This window comes from Carcharhinus amblyrhynchos, chromosome 2 (genome assembly GCF_965287045.1).
Source record: "Carcharhinus amblyrhynchos chromosome 2, sCarAmb.v2.hapA, whole genome shotgun sequence".
NCBI classification, from domain to species: Eukaryota; Metazoa; Chordata; class Chondrichthyes; order Carcharhiniformes; family Carcharhinidae; genus Carcharhinus; species Carcharhinus amblyrhynchos.
Window position 1 is genome coordinate 72163427 of NC_137325.1, and position 13087 is coordinate 72176513.

Here is a 13087-nt window from a genome sequence, read left to right on the forward strand (position 1 = left end):
CCGCATTCGTAAGAGAGAGAAAAAATATATATTCAAAGAAGTGCACGTGTTTTTTTCTCTGGATTATCGGCACTGCATTACATTTAGATAATAATGACCTTGTCTTTGGGTAGCCTGTAATGTGTCTCTGAAACTTGTGTTGAATGTCGTGGGTCCGTACCTTGCTCAGAACAGTGATTTTAGAATGGACTGCGGTGTGCTAACTGAATTAACCCCCTCGGTTTGGATCAGTGCATTCTAGCCTGCGTTAGTCCTAGAGAAAGGAAGCCTGTATCTTTAATCAAGTAGGGGAGTGAGTGATTGACAGCTAGAAATTGGAGCCGATGAAACAGACAGGCGACCAATGAGAAAGATCCATTAGAAAACACTGGAGGCCCCTGGAGGAGAAGCAAAGGAAAAACGAGTGAATTGAGCACAATCATAGGTCTGGGCTGCCTTGAAAGGACTCTCTACATCAACTAATTCATGCTATTTACCAAATCTGACGGGAATATTTATAGGCGATCGCTCCGCACCCATTCAGGTGAGACCCTGTTCAACTTTTGCAAGCCTCTAGAGCATTGCGTGATCAGCGTTACAGAAATAATAACGATAATAAACAAAAAAGCTCTCCATCTCGTCCCGTTATCTGCATATAAGGAAAACATTTGGGAATTCCACGATGATCGCCATTAGCAGTTTACTGCGTGTTGCCCAGGTTTGCAAACCCTTTCTATCGCTGCGAATGCATACGCACTGATAAGTCCGAAGTACCAAGGGTAGGATCAGTTTGTGTCTTCGCCTCCCCCCCCCCCCCCCCAAGCAGTTTGTTCATGTTTGCAGGCTGATCGCTATCTCTATGGAACAGGTTGGGGCGGTAGTCTGGAGATGTTTTTTTGTGAATGGGGCTGGAGGCTAATTAGATATGCAAGTTCAGGCGGTCCATTCAAGATTTCCCTTTGGCCATCTTCTGTCGTTGTAGGCTGATCGCGAGTCCATCAGGCACACGGTCTCTCCATCTAAATGCTGAAGGATAAGACAAGCTAAGAGTTTGCGATGAGCTGCGGAATGGACGGATACTACGACCAGCAAGTGCCTTTCATGATAACTCCTGTAAGTGAACTGGCAAGTGGATTAATAAGAAGTTGGCGAGTAGAAGCGATTTAAAAAAAAGTACTGTCTGATCACTATAAATTCAACTACAACTCATTGAATATTTGTAACAAAACCCCGAGCAGGGCTGAAAAAGAAACCCTTGAACAAGACGGTGTTTGACTGTAACCCACATCCATTTCTCACCTCCCCCACCTCCCACAACATTCCTGACTCTGCACTTTTTCCAACAGGGTTGGGGGGAAGCACATGTCAGGTACAAAGCTTACTTTAACCACAACTCAACCAGGCTATAGAATGTCATCACTGTGACAAATAATGCAACACTGCTTAAAGGAGTGTTTTCAAACGCCAAGGTCCAACATATGTATCTCGCAGCACACGCAAACTCCTGTTGCAAATACTAGCAGGGTAAACGTACTTAGATGTTCTTGATTAACTCAGAGATGTGACATTGCCCCTCACTATTCCTTTGTTTCCAACATAGCATATTTCCACAAAAAACATCAATTCTTCAACCAGTCCCGGCCTTTTCTGTGCATTTAGACTTTAATAATATATTTAATTGTTTTGGAATCCACGTCACATTCGCACGCACGACCGCTCAATGCAAACTGATGCCCAGGTTTGTCATAAATGGAGGGGGGAGGTGGAATGGGTGGGGTAGCAGAACAAATTCACGGTGAAATTCTAGGATCAAGTTTTTATTTGAAAAATATACACATTGAGCTCTTAAATGTATAAACAGCTGGCCAACGGACCCTAATTCTTTGATAACAAGTTGGAAAAGTGAATCCGGAAAACGGGGGACTTGCTCTAAGAAATGTGCGTGATGTACTTTCCTGTAGCAGGTGGCCGCCTCCACATTTTTAACAAACATTTTGTCTTCTGTAGAAACCGCATGGAGGGAAATGTAGTGAAAGGACAACGAGCGAAAGGAAAAGGAAATTCATTGACACAGACTTAGCTCAAGATTCGGAAGGTAAATATATTCTGTCTTCCCACTCGTCCATCGTTAACTTTTTGTTTAAAAGATGCCTCCAATGCCTTTTGACATTTCCTCTGCCATTAGTACTTGCAGTTAAGACATTGCACATTCGTCTCATTTCTTGCCATCAAATCCAGGGCAAAAAAATCATATATTCAACCACTTTGAACACAAGTCTTAAACACAGCCCTGCTTAACGTTAATTTTCCGTTGTGTGTGCTGAATTTTAAGATATTTACACAATCTGCCGCATAGCTCCATATTTTTGTGATTGCCAAACCTTTTTTAATCTACCCAGATTGTGCACAATGTATAAAGTAGTTGAACCAGTCAAACAAACCTCTGGCTGTTCAATTTGCTCTTGTAGCAATTAGCCCCTAATATTTTCTATTTGATTCCTGAAAAAACAAAAAATCATCATGCTGAATAAATGTCTCTTTGTGTCTGTGCAGGAGGAAACTTTTAACATCCACTGCATGAGACTTAAAACTGATCAACATTGCAGTTTAAAATTCTCATATAGTTGCAGGACATTGAATGTTAGCTCAATGCAGTTAAGGCCCTTTCACGCATTTTCGGCAGATCTGAACCGGTGATTCCACATTTCTTTTATTAAAAAAACGCTATTCTCTCCGCAACAATATTTTGATTTTTTTTCTCCTTCTCCTGTCTCTGCAGAACTTTTTCAGGATTTAAGCCAGCTGCAGGAAACCTGGCTCGCAGAAGGTAAGGAACTCCCACAGCCCTGGGAGGGAGAATAAAAATGTAGAAAAGAAAACAATTGCGACGCCTAAAAGTTGCGTTCCTAACGTGAAGCCCAATTAATTGAGCTCTAAAAGAGCCACCTCATGTGTCATGCATACATTATAGACTGTGATTAGTCTGCCTTGGGGAACTCAGGGCTGATCTTCCCAGTGTCATCACAGATTACCAGGAGAAATTGCTTCCAGTTTACAATCACATCTGCTTTTGGGGGAAGATCTGCAGCCGCCCAGACAGCTAGACTTAAGTTTGAAAGCACCATTTAGTTTTGACTGGCGATGATTTTACCTGACCAATCTTCATTGCTGCAGGAGACTTTTTTAAGCGTGAATTATTAAGACACTAGGATACATCTGAGCTCCGATGGTGCCAACAAACGAGCTTTGATGTTCTTTAGGTGTTGTTTTCTGATGGCAAAAAGTGTTTATATTCCTCGATTCATCGCGACGGGATGCTTCAGGATTTGAGTGCAAGTGTCTTTTATCCAGCTTGCTCACAGCACAGAAGTTTAGGTTTGTAGCTGGTATATTTTAAACATGTTATATTTATCTTAAAACTGTTGTAAATGTCTAAATAATTGGGTGGTTTGAGGACCAATAACTTTAAATTGCATATATACTCAAAACATTTTTAAAATAACCAAGCTATGTAATTGGTGCCAAAATGTGTTTCAAATAATTCTTGTTGGTTTTAAACTACATCTGCTTCATGGATAATTTCACTGCGATTTAGAGATTGGTATAAAAGTATTTAAATGAGATAGTTTTATCCTTTAACATAGTTAAGCATAAGAATATCAATTGAGACATAGAACATAAACATTCTAATTTAACTATACTTTTGTGATCATAAATTCTATCTACCTATATATGTGTTACAATAATGATACTTTATTTGAGCTGCAGGAAATGTTGATGTGAACGTGCATCAGTTGTGTTGATCTTTTGCAGTTCCAAATGATCCTGGTTTTATCATTGCAACAGCTAAAGTCTGATCCTAATCTGACTAACTGGGCACCAAGTGGAATGTAATTCATTGACATCGTTGTAAATATATTTGGATGAAAAGGGATTAGCAGCTGTAGCAGTGACTGGGAGCATTTAAAACAAAAAAAGGCATTTGAAAATTTTACCAAGCGAAGTATTTACCTTCGTCTATTTCCTAATCTATCCAAAACCTACTTTGCTGAGTTGCAGCCCTATCTTTTTTCCCTGTTCGATGTTGTGGCTATAGAAAGCCTATAAGGAAAATAATTGTTTCCTGTCAACTGTGAGTGAGAATGTCCTGAAAGGAAATTCGCTATATTACTCAGTTCTTCTGCAAACATTCTGAGCACCTTTTACGGTGTTGAATAACATTTGAATACTCTGATTTAAATAACTGAGCGCCAAAAAGGATAGGAGGAATAGACATTTTCCTGCCTTTCCATTGGGCTGTGTGGCTGTGACCAGGTATTTAAAAGTGTCTGAGATACTTAAAAAGCCAACTTTACCTAAAGGAAAATGTTACTTGTGCTTCCTGGACCGGGAGAAATGTTAAGTTTACTGAAAACATGTTCTGTGTAGCCGCAGTAAGTAGATTTTTATGATGGTCCTGCAACATGCAAGATGTTCGCAAAATACCTACTTGATATATTAATAATTAGTCGTGTATGTGATCATTTTTTTCTGCCACTGTCTGTGGACCGAAAGCACATTAATTCAGGTTTAAACAGTTTGAATGGTTCCACCGTTGAATGAAGTTAATGAATACCATGGACCGTGTCGCTATTGTACAGGAGACAGCCTTTATTCCTCCTGTTTATTTTTCGGCCCCCAGATTTTAGCGCAATATCGGGTGAACACTAACTGCATCCTAAACTAATAATATTGGCCTTTTAACTGCGCATAATCCAGTCGGGGGGAGAGGGTAGTTCATATTGCCAGCAGTTGTCTCAATGCGTGTGGGTAGTATTAAATGCATGGATTGTTGGGACAGAAATTATTTTGTTGACATAATGCTGCAACTCTCCTGATTTGCAATTTGGCAACTACTTTGCGAGTTACAAATTTGCCTCGATGACCGGATCTGGATGATGATCGCCGTTTTTGATAGAATTGGATGTTTCACTGTCCCCGTTGTCCTTTCAACAGATTTGGGTATCGCCCTTCTGATGAGCAGCCTGTGTTAGCAATGCATTGTTTGCACTGCAGTTTGAAGTTGGCTAAACATTGAAAGGATGACTGGGGACTGGGTGTACTGGAAACAGATAGAAAGTAACCAAAGTGAGATCGGGCAAGGCAGTCCTAAAAATAAAAAAAACACGCGCAACATTCTTCCAAATAAAAACAATCCCAATTGTTTCCGTTCTGTTGTGTGCTGATTAGGCTGTTATTTCAAAGTATTAGTGCGGATGCGTTAGCTGTAAAGATGTGTGTGTGTGTGTGGGGTGGGGGTGATGAATGTTGAGGTACTGCAGTCTGCAAGAAAGCAATTCTAAGGGTGTCCAGTGTTGTGTCTGAGCACCTGGCAATTTTTTTTTGGTTGTGTGGTGCGTTTTGCCATGATTCTTTCCATTGGGTTCTGACAGGTAACAGAGCGAGAATGGAGACAGGTTCGGGTTACTTCTGAGGAGTATTTGTATTCAGTGCGTTTTGTTTCAACCCGACTTCCATGCAGGCCCCTACCATTTGTTAGCAAACCACCGCTTCCATACAGTGACCACTTCCATGCCTTCTTGCTTCCCAATAGTGTTCCTTCCTTGAGCCAGTGGTGCCTAACCTTGTCACCATATCATCTATCCCATAGTTGATCATCTGCCCAGAAAACATACTTAATGCCCAATCACAAGTTTTCATTGATCTCTTTTTGTGATTTTTGTATTTTTTAAAATTAGAAATTTTGTTTAACAATTCTTATCTCTGCAGCACTTAGACTTGAATAGAGGTCAGACTGGTGCAATGACAGTGCTGGCTCTTTAAGATATTTGAGAGATTTGAGGTTTTGTTGAACTAGTGCATGAACTATGTTTCTATAACTTGGCACAGACTGGTATTAAAATGTTCATCAGGTCCCATTATGTGGCTGGAGTGGAAAATGTAAAAAGTGCACTCGTGCTGCAGAAACATTCTTTTAAGTTGTGGTTAAGGCGCATTGTGAGAGAGCATAGAAAGAGCTTTGCTATTAGGTCTGACCGATGTTATTCCTGACTTGATAGTCAGGTGCTGGATGCCAAAAAGTTAGATTCTATCTCACTTGCCAACATTGATGATCATTTTGAACACAAAAATGTACCAAAATGTATGTGCAATAACAAATGCTTTATTCTTGTGCCAAATGGAAATCATACCCTGGGCCAGATATGGTAGACTACACCTGTAAAGAGTAGCTGAATTCACATAATGGTTGAGGCTTCAGTTGCGAACTAGGCCGTGTGTTTGGCTCTTGAGCAGCCTATCATTAACAGAACAATCACTTCTGAGAATTATACTGTTACACAGGTTAACAATAGCTCCCAACAGGTAGCATTGCTGCATTTTTATCCAATTAGTTTACCCAGGTTCTGCTCTGCTAACAGGTAGCGTTGAAGTAACAGTACTATAGAACGTCAGCTTATTAACTGTGATGGAAAATCATTGTATGCCTGAAGCTATGAAAGGTACTACATATGCTAATGAATTTGGGCATTTTGTTTTTGAATGCAACTGCAAACAGTGAATTAGTGTTTACAGGGAAAGTTCAAGTTTCAACCACCTCCATCCCTGCCTGCCCCGCCCCCCCATCTCCTTAGGCTAAAGGGTGTGACGTTGGTCTTTGTGGTCTGACCACACACTCCAGAATCTGGATTGTGTTTCTCAAGGAAGGTGGGGTTTAGTTTTTACTGTTGTCTTATGTAATTGTTATGGTCAGTTATCTTATTCGCTGTCAGCAAGAATGACCCAGAGGCTTTTTTTTCTATTTGTCTGTTATTTGTCTGTGTGTATAAATTTCCAGTTTCATAACACATAGTATTTTTTGTTTTAAATGGCGAGGTCAATTGATGGTGACACCAGTTAACCCTTTCCTGCTTTGAGTTGCAAAGATAGTTCTTTTTTGTTTTCCGATGTTTGCAACTTTCTAAATGCAGTATTCAATATCGAACTAGGAGCCAGGATACTGGCCTCATAATGAGGCATTTGCAGTGGCAGAACCTGAAATTACGCCTTTCTTCAAACTAAGTTCCCAACTACTCCCCATGTACAATTATTTTATGAATTAGTTTAGAGAGAAAACAAACATTGTTCAGTTGGACAGTTTCTTTTGTCGAATGTGGTTTTTGATTTCTTGATAACACATTCTATTTTTGCCGCAACAAATTTGAATGTAAACTCTAGACATACAGAGTTGTAGTTCAGATGGAATACGTGGACAAAATATATATGGGTTTTGCTTTAACTTAGTATGATTGCTTACTGGAGATAAAGGAATCATTTAACCCAATGATAAAGGAACATTATTTTTGTACATGTGTGGAGTGTTTAGGGAGAAGAAAAGCTGGCTTTGGGCTGTGAATCAGAAGTCAGTTGCCTTGGTCCTGTTGACTTTTATTGTATAATGGAGTATAAATGTGAAGGTTGGCTCCCCACTTTCACAACACAGACACCAGCTCCTTTTGTCTGACAAAATACCATGCACTTACAGTTTTGTGGCTGTGAACTCATTAGTTCCCACAACTTTGGGTTCCTTGCACTATGGAGTTCAGCCGACGGAGGGAGAATTGGGCATCTGCCTTCGTTCCGTAGGGGAGAAAGCTTTCACCTCTTTAAGTATTGAAGTCCAAAATTCCTTCTGCCTAGTAATATTGGGGATGAGCAAATTTCATTTTAAGGTCGAGGTTAATTTTGAACCTTACCATGGTGTTCTGATTTTCGTTTTTGTGTTGGCATGCTACTAATGTTCTCAGCGAGGACAATGTATTCTATGCCATCTCCTTCAAAGTCCCACTAGCAGCTCTAAGACATCACTGATCAATCAAAGTAAGCTGGGCCATTCACTTGAAATGTGGTTGTCATTGAGACTTTTTAGTTGTACCAGAATGTGGTCAGCCATGTACGTTATTTCTTTTTAGAAAAAAAGAAAAATCAAAATGTTGTTTCAGAAAGTGGTTGCAAAATAAAAAATCCACAAGTTTTCTGTTAATTTAAAAATATTGTCAAAGCAAACGTTAGCAGGTTAATTTGCAACTTCATGATGCCCGCTTAGCTTACCAGGAGTCCATTTCGGAAATAATGGTTGCGCATTCATTTAGATGGTCAGAAAATCACGCAGTGTATACCTAAATTTCCCACTGGCAGCAACATCCACGAATAAACTTTAGAAAGTAAATTATCAAGCTTGTAAATCCTGTGATTTTTCAACTATATTCTTTTTGTTTCTCCATCAATTTTTTTCCTCTTTTTCCACACCTGTCACCTCCTTGCTGGAATATGGTTCCATGTATGGCAGTTCCTGTCCGATACTTTGCTCAGTCGACTATTATTAACTTGTGAAGTTTGACAGTGAGTGTCCATCAGCCTTTTAACCACGGGGATCATCAAGTAAAATCTTGACTTGATGCTCTCAGAGTTACTGAAAAGTACGCAAGATTAGATTTTGATTTTACTACTTAGTGCATTGAAACTAATCAAATCTCCTTGAGTTTTGTGTGTATGTGTTATAATTTTAGTGTTGAACTAAACCTATGTACTGTTTAAAAGCATTAACATGATAAAATGCAATAAGCCTGAATCAAACTGATTATACACACAGATCTCGCCAGACTTTTAACAGTAGTCGCTTGTTTTCATAAGAATTGCAATGAACTGAAACTAGTACAAATTGTGGAGCACAGTGAGATTTAGATAGGGGTCATTAAGACAATGGCAAATTGTGATAAAACTTAGCAAAGGTACCAAACCATGGCTCATTCTCACATCACTCCTTTGCTAATTCTCACTGAATTTCTTAAACAAAATGCAGTGCTTAATGCAGTGATAAAGATACATTATTTGAAGAGTCGTGATCTGCAGGGCTATTGATGTGGTACAGGAAGGTGGAATTAGGCTGGATCTAATTTTAGGTGGAATTAGGCATTTTATGAACTGGCGTAGAAACAGTGGGCCAAATGGCCTCCTGTGTTGTCAAATTTTCTATGATTGCTTTATGATTACACAGTCTGTAATTGTCCAAAATGGGATAAAGGAAATGTAAAGGTGAAGCTGTGAAAAATTTGCATATGTCACATACCATTGATTCCTTTGTAGATTCTAAGGGAAAACAATGCAGTGGACGGTTTCTGTGTAGTGCTCACGATACTTGCTAAAACTTTGGCGAAAGATTGACAAGACCTCTGGTGATAACACAAATTGCATCTTTAATCATTTTTGCCATTTCTGGGAAATACAACTTCAGGGATAGGCCCAATTTTGCCATTTCTCATTTATTTGTGTTCCCCATCCCCAAGGAAAATTAAGTAAACATTTTTCAATGAGATTAATTTTAACCTTTTCTGATTACAATGAAAAATTAAGAATCTTTATACATGTAAGACACTACAGCAATTAGACAGGACTATTATGCTGTATGAATTTTAGGAATTGCAGTGATAAAGAGGTTTCCTGAAACTTACCTGAGGGCTCAACATACTGTAACAGATAATAACTTGGGTTAAATGTTAATTTTATGAGATAGTGTAAGCAGGCGATCATGAATCGGCAGCCAGTTCTACATCCCTCACAATTTTTAATGAAATGTTATAAAATGGGCGGTCAATTCACTCTTATTTGTTTAAACTACAGGTATCACACAAAATCAGAATCTACACCTCCTTGAAGAGTCTGCAATTTCTGTTGATGTTATCAAAACAGTTTTGCCTTTTGATCTTTTTATAGTGAATACGGTCTACATCTAAATATTTTAATTCTTCTTACCCTGACTTGATCCATAGTTAACACAAGTTCGATGCGAAGGCTATACAATTCTCACTTTACTTGCATGCAATAACAATAACATTGTCTATCCAACAATCTTTGGGGCATCTAAGCAAGAATCTAGCATAAAACAGTGCAATGTTGTCCCCCCAACTTGAATCGTTTCAAAAAGCAAAACCTTGATATATCTGCTATCTCAATTCTGACATCTGTGCTGAATGCGTCACCTGAAAATGGGGAAAGAAAAGAAACAATATATTTTCCATGTCACAACTAAAAACAACAAAAGAATGCTAAGAGTAAATTTAAAGTTGAAGGTGGGAGTTTTGTAAATCTTCACAATGTTTTATTCTAATTTGGATCCTAATATTTAAAGTTGTCATTTGAATTACAAATATGGAGATCATTCCCTGCAGTTACTCTCTGTTTCTGTTCAGTTATGGTTTTTGTACTCCCACCCTGCCTATAGCTTCAATGTCCCTTGCACTGACTGTGGGCTTTCAAAATCCAACATTGAAACAAAACTAACTTTGTCACATTTCCTCAACTGGAAAGATCTTTTGCATTGGAAGCTACTTTTTGACAAGATTTTCCATTGTCGATTGCCACCTCAAAATAAATCAGAATTTGCACCCAGCAGAATCCTTCACCATACCTCATTCTACAATAGTGTAAGATTATCATAGGTGCAAAAAGTAAACTCTGTAATGGCTAGATTTGTTAGCGAAGGTGGCTTTAATTTGGGCCGCAGATCTTTTTGTGAGAAAGACTCTCACCATGTCAAAAATGCTGCTGGTTATTAAACAAAAAAAAACAAGGCTGGTTTCAACAAAATGCTGGGAGTTCGGTTTTGTTTAACATTCAGTATTTTCACACATTTTCCTCTCATTCTTTTCAACAGCTCAAGTCCCTGACAATGATGAACAGTTTGTGCCAGATTTCCAGTCTGAAAACTGTAAGTGCAGTCTGAGTCACAACTGATTTACTTTAATTGTTCTGTTTTGAAATGTGAACAGTGTAATGTTGTATGGTCTTTTGGGGCTGGAAGAGGTAGGGGAGGAGAGGGTGCATCTTCTTTCCTTTTCTGTGTGACATCAACCAAGCCAGGACTTGGGCTCCATGTTATGAATGAGGCTGTTGTGGCTTGCAGGCAGCTCTAGGAAATACCAACTGGATCAAGGTGTTAAACACAGAGGGATCTGTCATTCATATGTTCTCTGGACTGAAGACAGATGGGGAACCAATTGCATGCAGCTTCGGCAGCTTGAGCCAACTCTCGTTACAGTAACATGAATTCATTGCATGCTCTATTGAAAAAGCTGGGCAGTCAGTTTAATGCACAGACGTTAGTGTTGATTAATGTACATAAATCAACCTATTACCATTTTGCAGTGTAGGTTTTCAAACTGGGATTCCCCGAGGTCATCAGATTTCAACATTTCTTTGCAATGATTGATGCTTTCCTTCCAGTAGCTGACACCACTTTTCAGAAGTTAGCGTCCCTGGGAACATGCCAGTATTTATAGGGGGTCCTAAACACATGGAAACATTTGAAAATTATTATTTTACTGTAGGGGGATAATTCTAATTGCTGATGCTTACAGAACAGAGTCTCCCTCACTCACTCTAGGTGCATATCAGCACCTGTGAGGGGCCAGTACTTAAGATATGCTCTGCTCACAGAGGACAAGCTTATAAGATTAACCCTTTGAGGCCATTGCATATAAAATCAATATTAACAGTTTTGGCTGTGAATACTTTACAGCTTATTTTTTTGATTAAAATAGCACAATTAAGATGAGGTTTTTAGCAAATGTTCAACATTTAAGATAACTACATTTGAGTATTTGTGTGAAAGCCTATTTATTTAGTGTTAGCGTGAAAGCCTATTTATTGTTATTTCTTGTGTACTTGTACCAAAGTGAATGTGAAAACCAAGTTGGAATTTTCCTTTTTCTCATTCATCAACAAAATTCTTTCTTTATTTCTGAGTATTTTTCTCCCTCAGTGAATTTTCATTTCAGTTGATAGAACTTTGAATTTACTAAGCTGTTTCCTGTTGTGGCCCGAATGTTAATGGCCTTCAGATAATGTGAACATTTCTGCATGCATTACTTAAAATGGTGAATTCCATGGCTTCCACTACCGGCAACATGGTAAAACCAATTCAGACTTGTACTTTGAGCTGACCATGTTTGCTGCCCACTGTGGCTTGAGTGGCTTCGTCGGTTTGAACATGCTGTTTGTGTTTTATGTTTGAGGTCCTATGCTGACCTTTACCAGCCACAGGGGAAACTGTTGACAAAGTGCTCACTAACATATCTATTTTTGCAATAAGAAGACACAATCAGTTGACTACAGTGGTGATCAGTGTAAAAACATTTGCTAGAAGAAAGGCCAATCGGAACGTTATTTCTACCTTATCCAATTCTTGTGCCTCAACTCGAGAGGAGAAAACAGGGCAAAGCTAAACGGGTCCTGTTGGCAAGTATGCATTTGTGTTAGTGGGAAGTGAGGACATGATCAAACCCCTCTATTATGTTCTCCATTAGTCAGCCAACAGCTAGTGTTTAAGTCTGGACGTCAAGACAAGCCACAGGGGCAAGGTGTGGGAGTGTACCTAGTAACTAGGGGACAGTGCATCTTTAGAAATGAGCACTTTAAGGACAGAAAGGGGGAATGTTGTGTGGAAGACTTTGGGTTGAATTTTTTCAGTGGAGTGCCGTTCCTGATAGCAGAACTGGAAGTCTGTTCCACTTTCGCTTCTCTTTTTCCGTTTCTCCCGTGAATACAATTACAATTTAAATGCTGGCGACGATCAAGGGAAATGCATACAAAGAACAAAGAACAACACAGCACAGGAACAAGCCCTTCGGCTCTCCAAGCCTGCACTGATCACGTGTTCCTAACTAGACCATCTGTTTGTGTCCCTCTATTCCCAGTCTGTTCATGTGGCTATCTAGATAAGTCTTAAATGATCCTAGCATGTCTGCTGCAAATTTTGCAGCAGGAGATGCCTTTGAGTGGTAAAACCTGCCATCAGCTGATAATGCAGCAGAAAAGGGAGGCTGTATAGGAGACTCTTGGACAAACAGAGGCTCTTATAGGGTGGCATGGTGGTACAGTGGTTAGCAATTTTGCCTCACAGCATCAGGGGATCCAGATTTGATTTCCCAGCTTGGGTTGCTGCCTGTGGGGAGTCTGCATGTTCTCCCTGTATATGTGTGGGTTTCCTCCAGGTGCTCCCGTTTCCTTCCACAGTCTGATAGACATGCTGTTTAGGTGCATTAACCATGCGAAATTCTCCCTCAGTGTCAGA

General features: G+C 39.5%; 1 protein-coding gene across 2 annotated transcripts in view; it reads left to right on the forward strand.

Annotated features, from left to right (window-relative positions):
- The first annotated feature begins 316 nt into the window (after nucleotides 1-316).
- The window catches only part of etv1 (ETS variant transcription factor 1), a 145044-nt gene continuing 132273 nt past the window's right edge, over nucleotides 317-13087 (forward strand). For both annotated transcript variants that reach the window (XM_080216566.1, XM_080216575.1), the window contains exons 1-5: nucleotides 317-523; nucleotides 962-1092; nucleotides 1987-2074; nucleotides 2759-2806; nucleotides 10670-10723. In XM_080216566.1, the coding sequence (XP_080072692.1) occupies nucleotides 1036-1092; nucleotides 1987-2074; nucleotides 2759-2806; nucleotides 10670-10723 (247 nt within the window). In that variant the 5' untranslated portion in view covers nucleotides 317-523; nucleotides 962-1035. The remainder of the gene's footprint in view (nucleotides 524-961; nucleotides 1093-1986; nucleotides 2075-2758; nucleotides 2807-10669; nucleotides 10724-13087) is intronic.